This window comes from Lemur catta, chromosome 1, assembly GCF_020740605.2.
Source record: "Lemur catta isolate mLemCat1 chromosome 1, mLemCat1.pri, whole genome shotgun sequence".
In the NCBI taxonomy this organism is placed as follows: domain Eukaryota; kingdom Metazoa; phylum Chordata; class Mammalia; order Primates; family Lemuridae; genus Lemur; species Lemur catta.
This window is the reverse complement of record NC_059128.1, coordinates 211,952,881-211,979,575: the sequence shown is the minus strand read 5'-3', so window position 1 is coordinate 211,979,575 and position 26,695 is coordinate 211,952,881. Positions and strand designations below refer to the sequence as shown.

Sequence of the window (26,695 nt, the reverse complement as noted above, 5' to 3'; positions counted from 1 at the left end):
GAACAGCTAGAGACCATGAGTTTAAGAGAAGGAGGGAGACAAGGGGGAGAGATGCCTAGAGGCAGAGACTGGGATAGATGCTGGCTAAGTAGGGGAAGAGGGTAGGGAGACATGTGGAGAAGTCAGGCAAGGATTGAGGGAGGGAAGAAAAACAAAGAGAATGAGGATAGGGAGAGAGAAGACAAAAGAAAGATTGAATGAGGAAGATTCCAAGAGAGGAATTCAGAGAAAGGTTACATAAAAGGAGAAGAGGAGAGAGGAAAACGTGTGCAGGGGAGGCTAGGGAGGAGCTGGAGTCTGGGGAAGGAGCCAGAAGAGATGCCAGAGCACAGAGCAAGATGGTGAGCTGCTGTTTCTTCTTTGACTAGCTCCCGTTTTAGGACAACTCTCCTTTCCTACTCAGTGGGACTGCCAAGGACCTGGGTAAAGGAGATATGACATCATTCAGGGGTGCCTTGGGACAATTTTCTGACCTAACTAAACTCTGAGTCCCCAGTTAAGAGTCGGGGAGAGTCGTAGGATGTATAGAGACTATAATATGTATTTTCTAGGGTTGGGTTCCACAGATCCAGATTCGTTGCTTTCTTAGACTATTCCAATACATGAGTGACTTTTTAATACCCCACTTTGTGTTTAGCCTTGCCTGGACTTACAAAGCCCTGGAAGATTTGATATTTCTTGCCGTGCATTCCCTCTTTGCCTTGGCTTACAGGTATGAAAGGAAGTAGTGACAATTATCCAAGACATTCAGGACACCTTCCAACCCCTCCCACCTCTCAACACTGTGGTCTGGGTCTATGTATTGAGAATATTCTAATTCCCAATGCAATCTTCACTTGGTTTCTGGTGATGCAGCATATCTCTTTAGCTACTACAGGATTTTTTGAAGCTCATAAAATATCAGTCTTTGGAGATGAAGGGATTATCTGGTCCATGCCAGGAAATTAGCTGGCTCTTCCTTGATAAGGGACTATTTTGAAAAAAGCTGTCAGAACTCTGACCTGGACGGTAAACACTTAACCAGACTACAACCAGAATCCTACGACAGCTTTCCTTAACCTTTTTTTTATGTTTAAGGGAGCAAGGAGGGCTGTATGTAACTAAGAGTCTATTGATTCTTTCCCTACACATGTACACACAATGGTGGTCACATATGTTCAGGGTTTCCTGGACTTCTGCATGTGCAGACTGGGGTTTCTTGACCTAACACTGTTCCCACTGGCCAGGAATCTGTTAGAAAAGTCAGAGTTGAGTGAAAAGAGCCCTAGCCTTGAAATGTGGAGGTCTGGTCTTTGCAAAAATTGCACAGTATGTGAGCCAGAGCAATTTACTGATTTTCCAGGCCTTAATGATTCAAATTCTGAGGTTTATTAGATAATCTCTGAGATTGCCTTCTCTCTGTCTCTCTCTCTCTCTCTCTCTCTCAGTATATTTTGTCACAGTAGAATTGCAGGTAGATCAGAAGTTTCTCTGTTGTTGAGAAAGAGGGAGGGAGGGTGAGCCAGTGTTACCTTCTCCCCCGGAATAGAGAAGAGTGAAAGTTCTTTTAAAGCCCGATTACATGTTCATCCACAAGACTTTTTACAGAGATAATGGAGGAAAAGGAGGTGGGTCAGTTCTTCTAATGTTCATATTCCATTCTCAGAACTATTCTTAGAGAAATGATTCTGGATCTCCTCATGCCATACACATACACTTTTGCATTTGTTTAGCCCTCCTAAAATGTGTGAGTATAATGACAGATGGAGTTGTCTGGGTGCATTTATATGTATGCACCTATGTGTGATTGTGTATTTGCTCTTCACAGCTGAGTCTTCGAGCCTCTGTTTGTGTGTCGTTGAGTGTGCACCTGTGCGTGTGTGAGTGAAATAATGGAATGTGTTCGTAGCACGGAGGGAAATAAAAAATTGTATAAATAATGTAGCGTGTGGAATCGTGTGTGCCTGTGCGTGTGCAATATTTTTTTTTTTTAAGTAAGCCACTTTAGATCCTGTCTCCTCCCCTCACTTCTGTGATTGATTTCCCGAGGCTAATGGTGCGTAAAAGCGCTGGTGAGATCTGGGGGCGCCTCCTAGCCTGACGTCAGAGAGAGAGTTTAAAAAGGGGTGAGACGGTTGAGAGCACACAAGCCGCTTTAGGAGTGGCGAGGTTCACAGCCGTCGCCGCTGCCTGCGGATTCTCGCCTGGAGTGTGACCCACCGCTCTCTGGATCGGCTTTCCCGGCGCCGCCGCGATGCTGTCCTGCCGCCTCCAGTGCGCGCTGGCTGCGCTCTCCATCATGCTGGCCCTGGGCGGCGTCGCCGGCGCGCCCTCGGACCCCAGACTCCGCCAGTTTCTGCAGAAGTCCCTGGCTGCTGCCGCAGGGAAGCAGGTAAGGAGACTCCCTCTAAGTCTTTTTTTCTTTTTTCCCCTCCCTCTGTCGGATTCCCCCGGCCCTCCCTTAGCCTTGCTCTTCCCCTCTTGATTTGGACGTAAGCGGTGCTGGTCCCCCTAAGGAATTTCGGTGCTTTTCTGGGTCCCTCAGCTTCCAAAGTTCTTAAGAAAACTTTCCAAGTCTAGAATTCCCTTTTACCTCTTTTTTTTCTGATCAGGGCAGTCGTTCACAGTTCAGGTAAGTTCTTCTTTGGCATTCCAAGAAAATTCCAAGACCCGGGTAGTTGTCTGAGCCGAAAGGGATGATGGCATCTATCCCCGGTGCTGACCAAGGGAGGTGCTGACCCAGGTGCTGAAATGCGGACCTCTGAGGCAGCTCCCTTCCTAAGCGGTACCTCCCCTCCACAACACAGGGCCGGGGCAAGGGGCACTCTACAGAGCAAACAATATGCTTGCGATTGTGAGGACTTGTTACCCTACAATTTGCTTAGTAAAAACGGTAAGAACAATTCCAGTTTGTAGCTCAGGATATGGAAACCGAGTTAAACTGTTGGCACATGCTTTATCTTTGCAAAAACTGCTTTAATGACGTGTGTGTGTGTGTGTGTGTGTGTGTGTGTGTGTGTGTGTGTTAAGCCTCCAGAGGCATAAGGCTTGCAGAAACATTTGAGCTTTTGAAACCTTTTTGTGTAACTTAGTGATTATAGCAACTACCCTTATTCTTAATTGATTTTAAGTGTGACAAAAAGTTCATAGCTGTGAAAACTGGGTTTTGTGTGTGACTAAATCTGTTTTTCAAACTAAGCTTTCTTATATCTTCTTGTCCATCCTCCTCTTCCTCCCTCCCTCCCCCCATTCCCTTCTCCTCTATACAGGAACTGGCCAAGTACTTCTTGGCGGAGCTGCTGTCTGAACCCAACCAGACGGAGAATGATGCCCTGGAACCTGAAGACTTGTCCCAGGCTGCTGAGCAGGATGAAATGAGGCTGGAGCTGCAGAGATCTGCTAACTCAAACCCAGCCATGGCCCCCCGAGAACGCAAAGCTGGCTGCAAGAATTTCTTCTGGAAGACTTTCACATCCTGTTAGCTTTATTATTATTGTGTATATCAGACCTCTGATCCCTCTCCTCCAAACCCCCTCTCTATTCCCTAATCCCCCAAATCCTCAGCAAGACCCTTGCATTAGAAATTGAAGACTGTAAATATAAAATAAAATTATGATGAAATTACGGAAAACAAGAATTTGATTTCTTATTGAGTAAACCTTTCTGTTCAATAATATATGACAACCTTGAGTGGTGGTTTCAGTTTTCTTTGAGATATGCGCTCCAATGCTCATAGACGTCTATTTAAAATTCCCTGTGGCAAGCTGGGTGTGGTGGCTTGCACCTGTAGCCCCAGCTACTTGGGAGGTAGAGGCAGGAGGATTGCTTGAACTCAGGAGTTTGGGTCTAGCCTGGGAAATAGAGTGAGATCCTGTCTCTTAAAAAATAAATATATAAAAAATAAAAGAAATAAAATTCCCTGTGGCAATAAATGTTATGTTTTAAATGGTAACCCTTATAATTTGGGTCATTTCAAACTGAAATAATTCCAAGTAATTCTATGTATTCAAACTTTAATTCAATGATAATTATTGGGAAGAGCTGCCACAAACATCAATTATATATTAAATACACTTAAAATTATATGTTGAATTATTGAAATGAGTATATATGGGTAGGCAGGCCAAAATGTCCAACTACACACCAGGTTTATGTAAAAATATGTAACATATAAAAAATAGAAGAGAAAAATTCTTTAGTAGTTGGGGAGAAAAGGTGGCTTAAACAGCTAAATTAAATTTCTGAATTTGTTTCTAGTCTGGGAACATTTATCTAGAGAAATACCATTGCTTTTATATCTTCTTTGACAATACTCTCTAACTGAACAATGCCAAACAACTATATCTGTTCTAAAAATAAGCTTCTAAAATATTTTTTCTCAGGGGGGAATATTATTTTTATTATAGGATTTCAGCATGGAGGTACTATGAGTTGCAGGATAAACGTGTGTTGGGTTACCTCACTGAATGCTATGCTTTACTGAAGGCATTAGATCTTAAAATCATAACCCAGAATAACTGCAGGAGACATCTCAAGTCTTTTAAAAATTTTATCAAAATGAGAGTCAACAAAACCACAAAAAATAATAAGCTCAATAAATTATAGCTATTATTATTATTATAGCAGCATACTAAATGGGACCACTCAAGACAGAGATAAAAACTTTGCTAATTTAACTCACAGAGACTTGAAATAGATGTCCTTTTGAGGATATATGTTTTAGCTATCAACCATATTTCTCCATAGCTGCTGAAATTATAAACCAAACATAAATATGTAGACTCAATATAAATCCTCATATTATAAACTTACTAATGGCAACATACAAACATCTAAGAGGAACTTCATATTTTGTAGAAAATATTTGTGTTAGATAATGCACATTTTTAATATGAATGTGACTGGCTTAGTGGAAGTTAATTCCTAAACAGCTGATCAAACAAGAGAAAACATCCAAGCCAATTTACTAATCTCTGTGAAAACAGAACATCCTTTGAGGTTCTGGTGCATCTTTATTTATAAGAGTTTTAGGGAGGCATTAATGCGTGTCCACTTAGGGGACCTGTCTGTGCTAAATGCTTTATGTACATCTGGTTACCAACCAACTCAGGGGAGTAATAGAATCACGTTACTATGATTAAAGCACAGAAGAGAACACAATTTAATTGTTTTCTGAGCAATGCAGAGAATGTTTGAGTGCCAGGGGATTTTAAGTTGTCTCATCTTTAGTTGTCAGTTCCCAGTAGCAGTACGGAAATAATTGGCAAAAATTATGTAGTCAGGTGCCCACATATATACATTTTTTATTTAAAGCTTTAATTGAATAAAACATTTTAACAGGGTGATCTACCTTCCAGCCTACTTGTCCCACCTTGATAAGCAGAGGATTTTATTAGAAAGGGCATTCACATCCCTTTCAGATGTGACTGCCACGTTGTACTTTGTCATTGAAAAAGGTGCTCAAGGAGTGTTGGTTTTGGGCCATTTTAAATAATATACAGAGCATAGCTTTGTTCTATTCTGTTTTGTTTTGCTTTAAATATATACAGGGTCTTACTTTTTGCTTCCTATTTAGTTCATTTGAGTTCCTCCTCAGTTTCATTCACTGAAAGAGTCTAGCATCCTAGCCTGTTTATTATCTAGCCACAATGAACCATTTAGATATTTTCCTTCTTCCTTGCTACAGCCATGTGCTTCAGCTATCCTTAGCAGTTTGCTATTTCTTTTAACAGGAGAACTTGGGAAAGGTGTTCTTTGTAGTTGGGCCTTAGTTTCCCCATCTGAAGATAGGCGAATAATAGAACCACCCCCTTACAGTTAAAAGGACTCACTGAGATCACGTATTTACAGTTCTTAGTACTTAATAAATGTTAGCTCTTATAACTGGTGTCAATTTTGTTCTCACATGTGGTGTGTTTTCTAGCCTTTGTTATTTCATGTCATTTCCACAGGCCAACCCTAACCCAACCTTCAAGACACATTATATGCTTCTTGCTCCATAAAATTCTTGCTTATGTTCTGAATTGGAATATCTACCTTCTCTTGAGTACGTAATCGGTAGCTCTTCCACAGTGCTTACTTATCACTTTCTACCATTTATTATAGTTGTATGAGTGTATGTAAGAGAGTAAGTGAGTGTGCATAAACTTTCTTTGAATAGATGTATGTCGGATTCATATGTACGGTCTAGTCAGTAGCTCACACAGTGTCTGGCACATAGCAATTTCTCAGTGTTCATTGAAAGAATGAATGACCTATGAACTTACAGTGTCTAGTGAAACAAATCTCTATTTACTAGGTGGCAACATTCTTCCTTAATGCTTTAGTTAGCACAGGAAAATGACATTAGTGGCTATTCTAGGTGATACTAGTGTGGCAACAGAAAGATATAGCACATAGTCATGATTTTAATAACTATTGAGGCATGTGGCTAGCAAACTCACTCATTTTGGAAGCTTCAATCAGTCAAGTTTTCTTTAATGATTACATAAAGTCCCAGTAGGGGTGCTTAACTGCCCACCAAACATGGGGCTCACAGACCTGGAGAATCAGATTCACTAGCGCTCTTCTCATATTTGTTTATTTCAAGATTATGCAGATTTATTTTTGGTACTAATGTAGGACCAAATTTCTTGGCCTTGGCTCAACTACTCTCAATATACAGACAATTCTGTTTTATGGTGGCACAAAGTAGATCTTTAACTTTGAACATCCAAAATGAAAGAGGGCTCAGAAATTATCTTGTTCTCACCACTTGTTTTACTGAAAGATGACTTGGAGAGGTTAAGTTATCTTCCCAAGATAACACAGTAAGTTGATGCAGAGTTTGGCTAAAGCCTAGGTTCCCTCTCTCTTACCTCAGGATTCTTTCGATTATCCTGCTACACTGCCCCTCAGGGAATCTGCCCTTCTAGATAACTGGTGTGCTTCATTAGTATTATGTGAATACTGATTTTGTCCCTGGAGCTTCCTTACCTTCCGCTGAAGACCTGGTCTGCTTCTGAAAGGGAACAGCACAATTCGTACAAAATAACTTCTTGTGGTCATAGAAAGACATTAGGAAGAGATTGCAAACACGTTGGTTAGGAGGAAAAGAAACTCAAGGGAGACAGTGTTTTACTACATTAGACCAAAGAAACAAAGACTGATTCTATTCTGGAGTGGAGACAAGGGCCTGTCCCAGAAAGCAGACAAATTTTCACAATCAAGAGATGGCAGTATGCCCAGAGAGGTAGTCTTCCAGGAAGTTATAATACGCATCTACAAAACTAGGGTGTAAACACCTCAATGACCACCCCTACCTCTTTAGTAAGAGAGAATGAATAATTCCAGGCGTTCTGCTTTTTATTACCTAAAATGTGCCCTAGTGTCAAGGATTTGCTGGAGATTGGGAAACAAAGTTTGTACAATAAGGTTTTTACTTTCAGGGAATTGAGTCTAATAGGTAAGACACATTCACTGAAAATAACCAAATGCTATAATGGAGGTTTGTACAGAGTGCCAGGAAAAGTTTAGGTGTCAGCAATCCCTTCACTCTTTTTTCTGTGAACTATTCTTCTTATTGGCTTCTAATTATGGTTTGTAAATCTCAGTGATTTTATTCAGGATGGAATGAATAAGGTATAGCTATAATGATGTAGTATCCACTTTCATAACATAATCTAGGTTAGCTTGAAGATGTTAATATTTCTCTTTTGCATACGAAGAGGCTGAGAATCAGAGACATTAAGTAACTTGCCAAAGATGTTCCCAGGTGGTTAGAGGTAGAGATGAAACCAGGTCATCTGATTTCCAATCCAGTGCTCTTCCTACTGTATCTTAGGGGCAAGAAGGGAGTTAAAGGGAAATTGTTACTTGCTGGGCAAATTAAGAACAGATCAGCTCCAGACCATCTTAACTAAGCTCCTCCAGCTGTAATACAAGTGGGTATTACTACTCTATTATTGTTAGAGGAGAAAGGGATTTAGGCTCTGGGATTGGAATTTGATTTTGTGACTTTATTAAGGGCGTTATCTCCAAGGAACTGTTTGTAATTTGTCTTTTCACATGTTCAATACCATAGCTTTAGCTTTACTAAATGAATGCACGAATAAATGAACAAACAAACAAAACACACAAATTAATGACTTTAGGTTTTAAGCACACATTTTCCCACTCAATCCCTCCTATACAGCTTTAGTACAAGCCTGGCTATGGGCATTTTTAGCTTGAAGCAATTCCAGATCTATTGGTCACAGGTTTCAGTGCACAGCCTATGGCATCTGCTCACTTATCACCCGGTAGTAGCCATGTCCTCCACCCTCTGGCCTTGCAGGTATCTCTTGTGAAAATTTGGCCTGAGGCAGAGATTTGGGGACCTGAGTATTTTCTTTGAAATTTATAAATGAGGTCAACTTTTATATAAGTAAGCATTTATGCCACTAAGTTGATATGCCTCTAAGGGTCTAAGATAAATATTCTAGGTCACATAAGTAGTCAGGGTCTCAGATTAATATTCTAGGTTACATAGTAGTCATCTCATTCCCATTAGCTTCATGTGTCTCTGAAATATAATACATTAAGGTGGTAAAATTGTTAACCAGATATTAAATAGTACTATTAAAATAAACAATATTTATTTATTTTTTAAATAAACAATATTTAAAAGAAATTTAGGCATTTAAAATATAGCTCAAATAGTTAAGCAAGATAATATATTCAGTTAATTGCTGCTTAATTCTATTTTTCTTATATTAAAAAATCTGAAAGTTCCAATGCTGTGTTAAGGTCAGACGGCACATTATGGGAAGGAAAATATTAAACTGCCCTAGAATTTCTATCTTGGGTATCAATTTATTTGACCACAAAATGCCTACTATGAGAGTCAAGATTTACACATTTAACTAGTATATAGCTCTTTTTCACTTTTCTGGCTACTCACTCCAGAACAAGGATGGAAAGCAATGACTTTGCTAGACTTCTCCCCACCCTCTTCTTCATCATTAATTTTATTTGTTACTGTACATGGATTGGCACGATGTACTCCATGAGTATAATCTCCAATCAAGTCTATAGCCTTTGAGAAGCCTTCTGGAATGTCTTGGCTCTTAGACTCTTTCTCCCATCTGAATTACCAAAACACTTTTTCATGGTTTACTCAATTGTCATTGCAGTGAACAGATCTCTGAAGTTGTTGCTGCTGCCCTCCTTCTTTTTCCTTCCTCCTCCTTCTCCTCCCAGTTCTTCTCTAACAGCCACTTTGAGTAAACCATTCCTCTGAGCATTCCCAGCCATGTGGTTGATATTGCCTTTGCCCCACCTAAGTCAGAGCTTCAAGCATGTCCATCCCCCAGACGGTGTGCACCACACCCATTAGGTGTGAACGGGCCCATATGGTTGAGATTGACTCCATTTCTAGTTCAGAAATGATATTAGAATGGGTTGAGCCAGTTAGAGTATACTATTCCCTGTTCACAGGGATTGGTTCCTGGATCGTCACATGACCAATCACAAGATCCTCAGGACTGTTTTGGGCACCACTGGACATTTCTTTTGTGCCAATTTCAGATGAAGCAGCATGTGGTCCTGAGAGCTTTTGTCAATCATACTGAGACATACTGAAGGCCTGTGTTGTAAAAGGCAGAGTGGAGAGATGTAATGAAACTACATCTTTTGTTTTCTCATTAAAGTACAATGTTAACCTTAACTAAAATGAAAAAAAGATTTTCACCATTGTACTTTTCACATGTATGATCCAATAAATTCTCTTTATTTTTTAAAGGTAGTTTGGGTAAGATTTTTCCTTTACTTTTTTTTTTTTCTTTTTCTGTTGGCACCATCAAGCCCAGACTTTATTATTTTTTTCAACTCTCCTGTCATCTTTTTAAATGTTGGATTGCTTTTTTAAAAAGTAATTTTTAAATTTTGGAATAGCTTTAGATTTACAGAAAGTTGCAAGGATAGTACAGAGAGTTCTTGTACGCCCTTCACTCAGTTTCACCTCTTGTTAACATATTACCATGGTACGTTTGTCACAACTAATAAGCCAATATATTTTTTTTAGATAACGATATTTATTTTATTTTATTATTTTTTTTTAATTTCATCATATTATGGGGGTACAAATGTTTAGGTTACGTATATTGCCCTTGCCCCACCCGAGTCAGAGCTTCAAGCATGCCCATCCCCCAGACGGTGTGCACCGCACCCATTAGGTGTGAATGGATCTATCCCCTCCGCCCTGCTCCCATCTGCCTGACACCGACGAATGTTATTACTATATGTACACTTAAGTGTTGATTAGTTAATACCAATTTGATGTTGAGTACATGTGGTGCTTGTTTTTCCATTCTTGGGATACTTCACTTAGTAGAATGGGTTCCAGCTCTGTTCAGGATAATACAAAAAGTGCTATATCACCATTGTTTTTTGTGGCTGAGTAGTACTCCATGGTATACATACATCACATTTTATTAATCCACTCATGTATTGATGGGCACTTGGCTTGTTTCCACATCTTTGCAATTGTGAATGGTGCTGCTATACTTTTTCATAGAATGTCTTTTGTTCTTTTGGGTAGATGCCCAGTCATGGGATTGCTGGATCAAATGGTAGGCCTACTTGTATCTCCATATTGCTTTCCACAGAGGTTGTACAAGTTTTCAGTCCCACCAGCAGTGTATGAGTGTTCGTATCTCTCTGTATCCATGCCAACATTTATTGTTTTGGGACTTTTTGATAAAGACTATTCTCACTGGAGATAAGTGATATCTCATTGTGGTTTTGATCTGCATTTTCCTGATGATTAGAGGTGTTGAGCATTTTTTCATATGTTTTTGGCCATTAGTCTATCTTCTTTTGAAAAGTTTCTGTTCATGTCCTTTGCCCACTTTTTGATAGGGTTGTTTGATTTTTTTCTTGCTGATTTTCCTGAGTTCTGTATAGATTCTAATTATCAGCCCTTTATTGGATGTGTAACATGTGAATATTTTCTCCCACTGTGTAGGTTGTCTGTTTGCTCTCATGATAGTATCCTTGGCTGTGCAAGATTTTCCTTTACTTTTAACCAAAGTTTTATTATACACACACTGAGTGCTACCTTATGTTGTTAGTGTTGTGTGTGTACATGTACACATGTATATTTATTTCTATGGCTATGCTTTTGTTTATATATCTATGGTTATTTATATATATATTTATGCTTCCCCTAACTTTTTTTTTTTTGTTATTGTTGTTGAGACAGAGTCTCGCTTTGTTGCCCAGGCTAGAGTACCACGGCGTCAGCCTAGCTCACAGCAACCTCAAACTCCTGGGTTCAAGGAATCCTTCTGCCTCAGCCTCCCTAGTAGCTGGGGCTACAAGCATGTGCCACCATGGCCGAGTAATTTTTTGTTTCTATTTTTAGTTGACTGCCTAATTTCTTTCTATTTTTAATAGAGATGGGGTCTTGCTCTTGCTCAGCCTGGTTTTGAACTCCTGACCTCAAGTGATCCTCCCGCTTTGGCCTCCCAAAGTGCTTATGCTTCCCCTAACTTTCCAATTAAGATGAAGGTTAGGAGAAGAAAAAGACTGGACTGTACTAGACTTTATATTTGTCAAAAACCCTATTATCTGACTAGCATACACTAACTTCTTTACAAATTTTTTAAATAAAGAAGATAAGAGTTGCTTACATTTAAAAATACTTTCCAATTTATTAAAGTGTTCTACAACTGCTATGTCATTGGATCTTCACACATTTTATAATTCATAATTAAGGCATTAGGGCAAAATTTATACCTCCATTTTTTTACAGCTGTAGAAACTAATGTTCAAAGTATTTAAATAACTTGCCCAAAGTCACTGATGGCTTAACTTGCAAAGTTTAAAATTAAGACAAGCTCTTCTGAAGAATTAGCCCTTCAGAAATTTAAGGACATTGATTATTTCCCTTACCTGAGTGCCCTTTTCTCCAGACTAAATTACTTTAGCTACTTTAACATTTCTTGCACAGCATGGCTTCAAATTCTCCTCACCACCTTGAAGGCTCTGTCTAAGCACTGCTTAAATTTGTCTATATATTTCTTAAAGGGTGATATGCAAAACAGAATGCAATACCACAGGTGAAAGCTGACTGGTACAAAAAAGGGAACTCCTTCCTCCTTCTAGATCAGAGACTCCCTTCTATTAATGCAGCCCCAGAGTAGGGCTGTAGTGCTGTAGCTGTTCACTTTTGGTGGATGCTATCTTGTGCAGATCCATCTATAAACTGGTATGAACTTTTTATTAATCAAATAGTGATAGGGAAAGCCCCTCCATGAGGTGGTGGATATGGGTTGAGATAGAAAAAGCAATGAAGTAGTATTAATAGCAGGGACTATGAGTTTCTGGGCCACTTGCTTATGCCTTCAAGATGTGCATGAATCCCTGTTTGTACATATCACTCCTATTTGTTGTTGGAGTTCTGCTATGTGCATCAAAATGTATGGATTGGTGAACTGGACAATACCCAGTTTCTGGAAGCTCAGGCTGCATTATAACTTGACAGCCCCTGGTCAAGTATTCAATCTCTATTAGGGTCCAAGAAAAAATCAGCAGCTGTTGGTTGTTTTTTTTTTTTTTAATATGTTTGTCTATATAAGATAGAATAGCTTAATTCCAAATATGACTCACCGTGCATCACCTATGGGAGCCAGCCAAATGTTTTCTAAAGCCTTCCTATGTGCCACACATGCTGCAAACATTATGGATCTTCTGGGAATTGTGGTCCAAATGGTAGAGCGGCTTGTACAGAAGCCTAGGCCTTTTTCAAAGACTTCCTTTCTTCTGAGTCTTCCTAAAACCTGGAAGATTTTCAGATTACTTGGCACAATGGGCCTTTGTAGTATGTCCAAATAAAGTGTGTGTATATATATTATATAGCCAGGCTAACTGAGGAAAAAAAAAAGAAAAGACAAAAATGACTAATACCAGAAATTAAAGGGGTATAATTACTAATTCTGCAGTCACTAAAAGGATAATAAAGGAATATATGAAAAGCTCCATGCCCATAAGTTTAATAATTTAGATGAAATGGACCAATTCTTAAAAGAAAAAATCCACCAAAATTCACAAAAGGAGACATAGATAACCTGAATAGGCTAATTTCTACAAAAGAAATTGAATAAGGAAATGAATAACCTTCCAAAAATAACCAGGTCCAGATGGTCTTATTGGTGAATTCTATCAAACATTTAAGGAATAAATTATACTAATCATTTACAATATTTTTTCTTTTTTTCTTTTTTTGAGACAGAGTCTCACTCTGTTGTCCAGGCTAGAGTGCCGTAGCGTCATCATAGCTCACAGCAACCTCAAACTCCTGGGCTCAAGCCATCCTCCTGCCTCAGCCTTCCAAGTAGCGGGCACTACAGGCACGTGCCACCATGCCTGGCTGATTTTTTCTATTTTTAGTAGAGACAGGATCTCACTCTTGCTCAGGCTGGTCTTGAACTCCTGGTCTCAAGTGATCCTCTGCCTTGGCCTCCCAAAGTGCTAGAATTATAGGTGTGAGCCACCATCTCCTGCCACAATTGTTTACAATCTCTTCCAGAAAATAGAACCAGAGGGAAGCAGATAAATCACTACAAGAATGGAAAACTACAGATCAATATTTCTCATGGACAGAGATGTGAAAATCATCAGCAAAATATTATCAAATCCAAACCAACAATGGATAAAAAGAATTATACAACAAGCAAGTAGAACCTTTTTCCAGATATACAAGGCTGGTTCAACATTCAAAAATAAATTAATGTAATTTATCACATCAACAAGCTAAAGCAGAAAAATCATCCGATCATATCAATAGATTCAGAAAAAGCCTTTGACAAAATCCAACACTTGTTCAAGATAAAAGCTCTCAGTAAACTAGGAGTAGAGGGGAAATTTCTCCATCCAATAAAGAATGTCTACAACAAACCTACAGCTAGATCATACTTAATGGTGAGAAACTACATGTTCCCCCACTAATATTTGAAAAAGGTTAAGTATGTCCCCTCTCCCGACTCCTGTTCAACTTCACACAGGAAGTTGTAGTTAATATAAGAAAACAATAAAAGAAAATAAAAAGTGTAAATATTAGAAAGGAAGAAATAAAGCTGTCTTTGTTCACAGATGGCATGACTGTCTATATAGAAAATCCTAAAGAATTAGCAATAACAACAAAAAACTCTGAAATTCATAAGTAATTATAGTGAGGTTGCATGATACAAAGTTAATATATGAAAGACACTTGATTTCCAGATACTAGAAAAGAACAATTGGAATTTAAAATTAAAACACAACACAATTACGTTAGCATCAGAAAAAAAAAAGAGAAGAAAAGAAAGAAAGAAAGGAAGAAAGAAAGAAAAAAAGAAAGAAAGGAAGAAAGAAAGAAAGAAAGAAAGAAAGAAAGAAAGAAAGAAAGAAAGAAAGAAAGAAAGAAAGAAAGAAAGAAAGAAAGAAAGAAAGAAGGAAAGAAAGAAGGAAAGAAAGAAAAGACAGACCTAGATACAATCTACCAAAATATACACAGGGTCTATATGAGGAAAACCATGAAACTCTGATAAAATAAATTAAAGAAGATTCAAATAAGTGGGGAGATATTCCATGTTCATGGGTAGGAAGTTGTCAATTCTTCTCAATTTGATCTGTAGATTTAGTGTAATCTCAATCAAAGTATCATCCAGATATATGACAGATAGTGACAAGTGGATTCTAAAGTTTATATGCAAACACAAAAGACCCAGAATAGCCAACAGAATACTGAAGAAGAACAGAGTTGGAGGGCAGACACTACCATACATCAAAATTTGCTATAAAGCTACAGTAGTCAAGACAACTGGGTATTGGAGAAATAATTGACAAATAGTTAAACGGAATAGAATGGAGAGCCCAGAAATAGGACCACAGATTATAGTCAATTGATCTTTGACAAATGAGTAAAGATAACTTAGTGAAGAAATAATATTATTTTGCAATAAATACTGGTACTGGGATAATTGGATATCCATATGCAAAACAAAAAACAAAGCAACAAATGAAGTAAAACAAAACAAAAATCCAAAGAATCTAGACAGAGACCATATACCTTTTGCAAAAATTTGCTCAAAATGTACCTAAATGTAAACACAAATATATAAATCATCTAGAAGATCACATAGGAGAAAATCTAGGTGACTTTTAGATTCAACACCACAGGATGATCCATGAAAGAAAAATTGATGTTTAACTTTATTAAAATTAAAAACATCTTCTCTGTGAAAGACACTGCTAAGACAATGAAAAGACAAACCATAGACTTGGATAAACTATTGTAGAACACATATTTGACCAAGGACTTCTGCCCAAAAAATACAAAGAACTCTTAAAACTCAACAACAAAACAACTCAATTTCAAAAACGGACAAAAGATCTGAAGAGACACCTCATTGAGAAGATAAACAGATGACAAATAACATATGAAAAAATGCTCAACATCATATGTCATTTGGGAATTGCAAATTAAAAAACGAGATACCATTGCACATCTGTTAGAATGGCTAAAATCCCCAACACTGACAATATCAAATGTTAATAAGGGTGTGGACCAAGAGGAACTCTCATTCATTGCTGGTGTGAATGCAAAATAATACAGCCACTTTGGAAGACAGTTTGGCAGTGTCTTACAAAGTTAAACATAGTCCATTGCTGGATTTAAACATAGTTGGAAACATATCCACATAAAAACCAGAATGAGAGTTTATAACAGCTTTATGCATAGCTTCCAAAAACTCGAAGCAACCAAGATGCCCTTCAACAGATGAATGAATAAACTGTGGCACATCCATACAATAGAATATTACTTAGCAATGAAAAGAAATGCACTGTCAAGCCACAGAAAGACATAGAGAAACCTTAAACATGGTGTTAAGCGAAAGAAGCCATTCTGAAAAGGGTACATACTGTATAATTTCAACTATATGACATTCTAGGAAAGTCAAAGTGATAGAGACAGTAAGATCAGTGATTACCATGGAATCAGGGGAGTGGGAAGGGATAAATAGGTAAAGCACAGAGGATTTTAGGACTATTCTGTATAACATGATATGTATTCTGTATGGTAGTGTAATGGTGAATTCACAATATTATGCACTTTGCAAAATCCATAAAACTGTACAAGAGTGAACCTTATTATGAACTATGAATTTCAGTTAATAATAACATATCAATATTATTTCATTAATTATAACAAATTTACCACTAATGCAAGATGTTAATAGTAGTGCAAACTGTGTGGAGAAAGGGAACTCTGTACCAGTTGCTGAATTTTTCTGCAAATCTAAAATTGTTCTAAGAAATAATGTTTACTAGTTTAAAAAGTGAAACCATTGTCTAATTCAAGATCACAAAGATTTATTCCTATGTTTTCTTCTAACGATTTTGTACTTTTAGCTCTTACATTTTGGACCTGTTTTGAATTAATTGTAGTATATAATATGAAGAAGGGGTATCTAACTTCATTCTTTTATATGTAGATATCCAGTTGTTCCAGCATTTATTAAAGACACTGTGTTAGTCTGAGTTCTCCAAAGAAACAGACCAACAGGAGATTGGTCTATATCTATAGAAGATTGGTATCTATCTATCTATCTATCTATCTATCTAAATAGATCTATTGTAAGGAATTGGCTCACATAGTTATGGGAGTAAGAAGTCCAAAGGTCTGTATCTGAGAAGCTGGAGACCCAGAAGGGCGTTGGTACAGTTCTAGTCCCAGTCCACATCCAAAAGTAGGATAAGACCAATGTTCCAGCTCTAAGACAGTCAGGCAGAGAGAGAAATTTCTCTCTCACTCAGCCTGTTTGTTCTATTCAGGCCCTCAGTGGATTGGATAAGTCCCACTCACACTGGAGAGGGCAATGTGCTTTTCTCAGTCTACCAATTTAAATGTTGATCTCATTCAGAGACACTCTCAAAGACATACCCAGAATAATGTTTAACCAAATATTGGGTACATCATGGCCCAGTCAAGATGACACATAAAACTAACCATCACAGAGACTTTTCTTTCCCCATTGAATTGTCTTGGTACTCTTGTTGAAAATTGATTGACCATATATGTAAGGGCTTGTTTCTGGAGGCTCAGTTCTATTATATTGATGTATGTGTTTATCCTCACGCCACTGCCATACTGTCTTGATGACTGTGGCTTCACAGTAACTTTTAAAATTGGGAAGTGTGAGTCCTCCAACCTTGTCCTTTTTCAAGATTGTTTTGGTTATTCAGGATCCCTTCCATTTTCATAAGGATTTTAGGATCAGCTTTTACATTTATGCAAAAAAAAAAAATTCCTTTATTTTTAACCCAGCTGAGTCTCTTTATATAAAGTGGTTTGTTATAGATAATATATACTTGGATCTTGTTTTTTTAATCCACATTCTTTGACAATCTCATGTAACCAAAATATTTGCACCCTCATAATGTCCTGAATAAATAAAAAAAATAGATCATTCACATTTAAAGTGACTGGAGATATATTTGGGTGCCTGTAACTGTTTTCTACTTGTTAAATTTGTTTTTTGCTGCTTCTCCTTCTCCTCTCACCTTTTCTTACAGTCTTTGGTTTTAGTGGTTGCTGTAGACTTTACAATATAAGTTTTAAACTAATTTATGTCCCCCTTCAAATAACACTTTGCCACTTTATGTGTAGTGCAGCTACCTTACAACATTATTTCCAATTCCTTCCTCCTGTATTTTGTGACATTGCTGTTACTTGTTTCACTTGCTCATATGCTAAAATCAGCCAATACACTGCAATTGTTACTAGTTTAAACTAACAGTTATACTTTAGATCAATTAAGAATAAGAAAAATAAAATATTTTATTTTACTTTGATTTATTTCTTCTCTTCTGCTCTTTATTCTTTATGTATTTCTCAGTTTCTGAAAAATATTATATTACTTCTGCCTGAAAAGCTTCTTTCAACATTTTTTGTAGGGCAGTTCTACTGTCAATGAATTCTCTAAATTTTTGTTTATTTAAAAAAGAATTTCTGCTTCACTTTTAAAGAATAATTTTGCTAGATATAGAATTCTAGGTTTTTGATTTTTTTCCTAATATTTATTTATTTCATACTCTGATCACTTGCATTATTACTGGTGAGAAATCTGCTCTATAGGTAAGGTTTCTTTTTTTCCCCTTTGACTTATTTCAAGATTTTCTTTGTGTCTTTGGTTTTCTGCAGTTTGAATATGATCCATCTGGATGTTTGTTTTGTTTGATTTAGTTTGGTAAATATCCTGCTTGGTGTACTTTGAGCTTTCTTTGACTTGATATCCATCATTAATTTTGGAAGGTTCTCAGACATTATTACTTTAAATATTTCTTATGCTCTATTTTCTCTTTTTTCTTCTTCTGGCATTTCCATTATATCTATGATACACCTTTTAATATTCTCACAGTTCTTGGATGTTTTATTTTTTTTTATTCTTTTTTTCTTTGTATTTCAATTTGGAAAATTTCTATTGACCTATCTTCAAGTTCATTGATTCTTTCCTTAACTTGTGAACCCACTAAAGGCATTCTTCATTTTTGTTATTGTTTTCGATTTCTGGCATTTCCTTTTGAATCTTTCTTAGGATTTCCATCTCTCTGCAGCATTACCTATCTGTGCTTGTATATTATCTGCTTTTTCCATTAGTGACCCCAACATTTTTTAAATTAATTTTTTATTGATACATAATAGATGTACATTTGTTGGGGTATATGTGATAATTTAACACATTCATATAATTTATAAAAATCAAGTCAATATAATTAAGATATCTACCACTTTAAATATTTATCTTTTCTTTATGCTAGAAACATTACAATTATTGTCTTCTAGCTACTTTGAAACATACAAGAGATTATTGTAGACTATAGTCACCTGACCGATCTAGCAAACACCAGGTCTTATTTCTTCAGGCAAACTGTATATTTGTGCCCTTAATCAACCTCTCTTCATAGTGATTTTAAATTCCCTGTCTGATATTTAAAACATCTTTGTCATATTAAAGTCTGGTTCTGATGACTGCTTTGCCTTTTTAGAGTGTGTTTTTTTCTTGCTTTTGGAATGATTTTTAATTTTTTGTTGAAAGCTGAACAAGTTTTGCCTGATAATAGAAACTATGGTAAATTGGCCCTTAGTGTGAGGAGTTATGTTAATCTGCCTAGGAGTTGGGCTATGTTTAATGTTTATTGTAGCTATAGGTACTAGATGCTTCAAATTCCTCTAGTGTGTTTTTATCTACTGTCTTGATTATGGGCTTTCGTATGTACTTTTCCTCAGAGAGTCTTCATCTTGCAGCTCTTTCAGTTGTAATACATTGTTATTATACTGCAGCCCTGTTGGCATGTACTGATTAAATCTTCGTGTTTTAGTGGGCCTGTATCCTGGGGCTGTGACCTTCTTAAGTGTTTTCCAGAGTTGTATACACTCCTTACCTCCACTCAACCTCCTACTGCCCGCACCGCTGTAGTGTTCCGAGTCTACTTCACTGAAGCTTATGTTAAATTCTCTCCAATTTAAGTGAGATAGGAAGCCCCCCCCCCCCAGGAGGAATTCCCTTCTTCTAGCTAAGTTTTCAAAATTGGGCTTATGACAAAATCTCTTTCCTTGGAGAGTAGGAGTTTGTTATAAAGAAGCTTTGGGCATATTTCACAATGGCGACTCTTCTCCTGCTCCTTTAGTGATTACAAAGGGATATTTCTTGGAGTCTCACCTTGACAACCTGGTGGAGTTCCTGGAAGGAATGCCCACAGATGTGTGGGGCCTCCCAGGAGGTTCTTGTTCTCACATTAGCCCCACATTCGGCCTCCAGCAATTTATCAAAATTATTATGGAAGTGTTCATGCTGCTTCAGGTAAGCAGATCTAGGTTGCTGTATCTCTCTGTATGCACCTGTCTCTCCAGATTTCAGGTGACAATTTGCTTGCTGCCTCAGTGCTCTGATAGGTCCAAGAAAAGCTGTTGATTTTTGAATTTGTACAGCTTACAATTGTCCTTATAATTGTTCTCATTGTAGGGATGAAACTGACAATTTCCAAGCTCTTTACATGTTGGAGCTGAAACCAGAAATCCTCGTTTCTTAGAATTTTTTTTTTAATTATCCTCTGATAGTGCTATGAACACACAATGGAGATCTGTCTTCTGCAGAATCTGCCCCACTGGTATGCTCCCACTACACTGTATTTATCCATCCCCTCCATGGCATTTTCCTTACTGTGTGGTAGGGACCTAGTTAGATGTCATTTTCCCTCTGTAATCTCTGTGATGGCAAAGATTATGTCTTGTTTATCCACATAGCTTAGTAACAAGTGCATTGTTTTGCATACACTACTCAATAAATGAATGCGTAAATGAAGCCACCTTAAAAACCAGGTTAACTCCCATTTTTAAAACAAGGAAAGCATGGCATATCCATCAGTCATGACTGAAAGGGAAATCTTTAGTTTCCATGATGATCACCATATTTCAGAGGAAAGAACATTTGTGCTAAGTGGATGCTCTAAATGAAATAAAAAGGGAACCTAGATATAAAAGGTTTTCAGAATATATTTAGCCCTGCCTTGGATTCAGGGCTATCTCTCCTTACAGCAATTTAGGCTGCTTGGCCCCCCACAAGGAGATGGGTACAGCAGTGTATTGCAGCTCCATGGCACTGGCCATGAGGAATCACTGACTCACTTTTGTTGCTCTGAGTGGACATTTAACAGTTAACCTTGGCTTCCCGGGGAGACTGATCTTCCAGAAGGGAATGTGCTTCTCAGGAAGGTACATATCCTAATGAGATAGTTAAAATTTCTCATCATCGACTGAATACATCTGGCATTATGTGTTAATATATAAGTTTTTTCAATAAGGTTTGCCTCTAATACACTTATCATAACTGTGAGCAATGATAAAAGTGACTTAGGGGCTCTGACTTGAGAGTTAGATCTTGCCGGGTATGTGACCACATGCTGAGGTCCTTTCTTAGTATATGGTACACCTCGAAGGTAATGTTTTGTTTGCTTTTCTAAAATTTCCAAGTCATTATTATCAATGTATTGTTTATTTTGTATTGCTCTTAAGTGGCTCATTACTGCAGAATGTGTGCTTGGTGTGTAGGTATTTTTTTTATGGTGAACTCCTTTGATTTACAAATATTTACAAATAATAACTACTTGATAGGTGGGGTAGGATCTACAAATATTAAATTAAAATCTCTATCCTTCGACAGTTCAAAATCTGAATGCATGTTCACTAGTAACTACAGCATAGGACATTGTTTCTCACAGTGTGGTCCCTGCACCAACACCATTAGAATCACCTGGAAACTTAGAAATGCAAATTTGGGGGCCTAAATTCAGACCTACTAAATAAAAGATCCTGGGAGTGTGCCTAGCAATCTGTGTTTTAACAAGTGCTCAGGAGATTCTGATGCACATTACATTTTAAGAACCACTGTTCTAAGATAATAAAGAAAAATATGAGGCTTGGATATATTAGGAAAGTCACTATGGTGAAGGTAATATTCAATTTGTAAATATTTATATTTTTCAGAATTTGTAACAAAGAAATACAAATAAAATTGGAGTTCCTTTTTTTCCCTCTTCCCCAGGGGCAGACACTATCATGAATTCAGTGTGTATTCTTTCTGCCTGTGGTTTAAAACTTTTAATACATGAGTATAAAATTGTAACTAACATGCTGCATTGCTTGTACTTTAATAATCCTTATGAATACCAGTTTATGTTTTATTTTTGAGATCTATCTATTTAAATATTATTCAGTCATGTTCATTGTTGTATGGTATTTCATTGCACAAATATATTACAATGTCCTTATCCACTTCTTTATTAATAAACATTTAGGTTGTTTTAAATTTGTAAAGAAGGAAAGTGAAGCTTGTGGATGTCTTTAGATCTTTTTTTTTAAACACTATGAGACTGGATAATCTTTCTTTACTGAAGAAAAAACTTAAAATCTAAACAACTCTGCTGGTCTTATAGTCCCTTTCATTTAGCCATAAATATTTCATGCTTCCAGGCAGCTTTTGCATTATAACTTGCTTCATATATATATGTGTGTGTATGTGCGCATATATATACACACACACACACACACACACACACACATATACATCTCCATCTACTTATTGCCTCTTTGTACTTTTTCATGCCATCAAGATTTAACCTCTCTGAAAATAATTGCTTCTTTGGAAATTGTGTAAAAAGAGAATACACTGACTTTCAGCTGGTGTTTCTAAACTCCTTTGATTTCAGTTAGTGTAAGTTCCCACTAGGTAGTTCTAGGAAAACAGAGAGTTGAACAAATCAGACACTTGTTTATAAAGCTGAAATCTGCTATTTTATTCTCCATCTGGAGGAAACTAACTCAAGAGGCTGACCTCAGTGTTAAACAGTGAATGCTTTATCCGCCTGAGTGGACCCAGCCACAAAGAAAATAAATGGTTCATTGGGGGCTAGGCGATGGGCCATGACAGCCCAAGGCTTTATAATCTGCTATAGGCCTCTTTGGGAAAGTTGCTTATGTCTGATGAATTTTTTTACTGTAACAGCCTTGACCACCCACCAGGGGTTCACCAATGCCCTTCTGATCCTAGGCTGAGAGTTTTCCCAGAGACATGTATGGTTGGAACTCAAGAGAGAGAACTATAGCATCTCCTGGTTATGAGCTTACCCACTGTGTAGAACTTGAACCTGTGCTTGAGGCTACATGCTAACCCATCATTCAGTCTTTGAACCTTCTCTACCACATCCCTATTTGGGAGTCAGTTAGACTCTGCTTAAATGCCCCTGGTGATGGGGGCTCGTTGCTGACAGCCTCTGTGCCTTGGCCCCTCACTGCACCCATAAATTCTCTCTTCCCTCCTAGCCACTCCTAGGTCCTTCTGCTGTTTTGCTTATGACATGCATTCCAATCTTTTTACTCACCTCTGCACACACGAGTATGGTTTATGTTTCGCTTTTGTTTATTTCTGACAGAAGAAAACATTCTAAAGGTCTAGAAAAGAAGGATTTTAACTACAAGTTTAAGCACATCAATTTCTTTTCATTGTTTAATAGTTTCTGCTTCATGGTACATTGACTATATTGATTAGTTCTTGTTTGAAATGCAAGCTAATATGTGCTAGCTTTTCAGATTTGTTACTATTACCAAACCATAGGAAGACATTTTCTCAAACACTGGGGAAGCATTTTTTTATAAATGAGAAAAGTGAAATTTATGGAAGAAAAACATTATACTCATTGTTACACTGGGGATTAAAACCTAGTCCTCCTGATTCTCTTACCAGTGCTCATTGCATTATCTTCTCAAAGACACTTGCAGATATCAGTCAGACACGTTAGTTGTAGAATTTACAATTTGGTTCATAGGGAAGTAGGACTGTGAAGGGCATGTTGTCAATATCTGCCAAATTAAAATACGAGTAGAGCTGGGGAAGTGGGTTTTCTAACAGTAACTGGGTTTAATTTTAATTGCAGTGTCACAGGATCCTCTACGACTGCTGAACAAAATCTTGTGTGTATGTGTTTCGTTATAAGAAATATTGAGTACCAATAGACACCAAGGTAGTGTTGTGAATATTCAGAAACACAGCCCTTAACCTTGACAAGTCTGGTCTAGAGTGGAGACTGACATGCTCATGGCTGCGTGTAGGGAGCTCTACAGGTGAAGTGTAAAGCAATCACTAGGAAATGCAGGCAAAAGAAAAAACTTACTCCCATTCAGGGAAATAAGGGAAGCTGAGCTTTAAACAAATGGTGGACATTATTCCAAGTCAAACAGATAGACAGTAAAAACAGGCAGAGAAATGCAGGGTGTGTTTTGAGAATGATGAGGAGTCAGTTCCAAGGTGTATTACTATAATCTGTATTCTTCCTTGGACCTTGAAGAACAATTTAGGCAGCTGCTTATTTATCCTTTATTGGGGTGTTTCACGCAGGGAAACAAGTCTTTTCTTGAGATGGAATGGAGGCTGTATGAATTTTCTTTTGAGATGGTCTGAGAGCATTTTCCAATTTCTTTGAGAAACGAAAAAGCACTGGCAGGGGTCAAAGCAAAGAGGTTTTTGCTATACCCTGAAACACCAGAAGAAAAACAAAATGCTGAAGTAGGCTGTCGAAATGTTTTTTGACAATTCAACCTGAAAGTGACTTCAAATAAAAGAGAACCTGATTCGTTAGCATGAAGCCCTTCATTTCTCTAAATTGATAGTTGTTTCAGTATCTTTCTTTCCTCTTGTGGTCTTCTTAATTTTTATAGAAAGATAATCAATTGATACTAATCATAATAAATTTAAAATTCAGGACAAAGCATTAATCAGAATTTTAGGGCTGTGGGGATGATCTATCAGATGTGTAAAGCCTTTGTTTTATTCACAAGGCCTGGACAATGTTTGTTGTACACATCTTTTAAAAGTTCCATCTAATAGTTTGGTAGACCATTATAGTTTACAGAGCACTTTTCATAAATATTAATTCACTCAGGATAAATGTACTAAGTATCTGCCATGCGTGAGGCTCTCTCCTAGCGTTGGAGATGTAAACATGAATGTGGCATAATCCCTGCCCTCAAGGAACTCATGGTCTTCTGGAAAAAACCATCTTACAAAATCAAATTGTGACTAAATGTGACAGCAAGCACAGTGGCAGCTCACAGGCAGGAGTAAATAAATCTACGAGAGAGGGAATATTGGAGAACTCTGCAGAGGAGGCAATGCTTGAGCTGGGTCCTGCAGATGCATAGAAATTCATAAGAGGAAAAGAGTTGGAGGATGATTCAGTCAGAGGAAAATCAGATGTTAAATTACAATGTATGAAATATGTAAATGAGTTACTTAGAGTAGTCATTTTGTGGCAAATAAAGAAACCCATTTCATACTTGTTTAAACAAAAATGGGAATGTTTGATAAAAGCTGTGGGCATCCCACAGATTCTGACAACAGGGTGCTGCCAAGCCGTGCTAGGGGGCTGAACCAGAACTGAAAAGGAATCCACTGAACCATAGATATCTGACTTATAGCTTTCAGTCTAAATTCAAAATTCTTGGTAGAGAATAATTGCTGGCCCAGTGTGGGTCCAAAATCTGCCCCAGTCATACCATCATGATGAGAACGAGAAGATAATATGATTCAAACATGGTTTTCGGCCAGTGTGGTGGCTCATGCCTATAATCCTAGCACTCTCAGAGGCCGAGGAGGGAGGATCGCTTGAGGTCCAGAGTTCAAGATCAGCCTGAGCAAGAGTGAGACCCTGTCTCTACTAAAAATAGAAAAATTAGCTGGGAGTCGTGGTGCACACCTGTAGTCCCAGCTACTCGGGAGGCTGAGGCAGGAGGATCACTTGAGCCCAAGAGTTTGAGGTTGCTGTGAGCTAGGCTGATGCCACGGCACTCTGCTCAGGGTAACAGAGTGAGACTCTGTCTCAAAAACAAAAACAAAGTTTTCCAGACTCTTCATTATGGGTCAAAGCTTCAACGAAGGGGATTTGAAGGCTAAAGACACACCAAAAGGTGTCTGCTAATCTCCTGCAAGCTCATGGGAGGCCTCTAATAAGAATTAAGGATTTTTGTAGTGCTAAAGTGTGGTAGTGGGAGTGTGCAAATGGAGACAGATGAGGTTAGAGGGCTGCCATGGAGGACATTGTGAAAGAAGTTTAATCTTTTTTTTTTTTTTTTTTTTTTAGATTATGAGGGACTTTTAAAAAGTCTGAGAATAAAATGATGATCAGAATTATGTTTTGAGTAGTTAACGATGGTGGTGTGGAAAATGAACCAGAAAGGGATAAACTAAAAGGAGAGAAGACAAATTAAATGTTGTTGAAATAGTCTAGGTAAGAGGAGGCAATTAGAGCCTTAACTAGACATGAGAATAGATAAAATGGAAAGAAACTCAGGAGAAAGAAATAACAGAATATTATGGCTTATTCAGTGTGGTGAAGGATTGAGGAGGAGCCTAACATCATTTCTGCTTTTCTGATACCAGCAACAGAATAGAGGGGTGCCATTAGCCAAGGAAGCGACAGGGAGGAGAAGGTGCAGGGGAGCAGAACAGTCGTGGCGGGTGTGTTGAGTTGAGGTGCTGAGGCCCGACCACGGGGAAGTGGCGAGTGAGAAGGTGGATGTTCCCCTCAGGAGCGAGGCCTGGCCTAGAGATGAGGCCGGGAGATCATCAGCTCACGGGTGGCAGTCGAAGCTGAGGGGTGGTGCTGCCCAGGAAAAGCGTGTAGGGTTGGAGAGAAGTGAGGGGAGGATGGAGTCCTGAAGGGAGCCCACATGAAGGCGGGGGTGGAAGAAAACCATCTCGGGAGGAGGCAGAAAAGAATAACCACAGAGCTGAGGAAACCAAGAAGAAGGGTGTCCTGGAAGCCACGCACGGAGAATTTCAAAGGATAGGAAAGTCATTTATCACCACCCTGCGCTGTAGGCCAGGAACACATTTCCATTTCATGGGGCGCACACTATTAATAAAATTGGGAGACTTAAATGACTCATCCAAGTTCTCGGAGCTGATTAGTGTCAAAGGCAGGACCAGCATGGAGATTTTTTGACTTTCGGTTCTGTGGTGTTTCCACTGCAGAACACCACAGTGCTTCCCTGGCGAGAGTCTCTGGAGCAGCCACCGCGCTCTCCTGGAGAGGAGAGACGGGGCCAGGGAAGGGCTGAGCTGAGGGAGGGCCCCTGCTCGGTCCGCTGCTGGCCTCCTTG

General features: G+C 38.1%; 1 protein-coding gene across 1 annotated transcript; it reads left to right on the top strand.

The window, feature by feature from the left end:
• The first annotated feature begins 2,124 nt into the window (after positions 1 to 2,124).
• Positions 2,125 to 3,603, top strand: SST (somatostatin). The gene is made up of 2 exons (XM_045539898.1): positions 2,125 to 2,371; positions 3,249 to 3,603. The coding sequence occupies exons 1-2, from the start codon at positions 2,234 to 2,236 to the stop codon at positions 3,459 to 3,461; spliced, it is 351 nt and encodes a 116-aa protein (XP_045395854.1). The 5' UTR covers positions 2,125 to 2,233; the 3' UTR covers positions 3,462 to 3,603.
• The last annotated feature ends 23,092 nt before the right edge of the window (positions 3,604 to 26,695 follow it).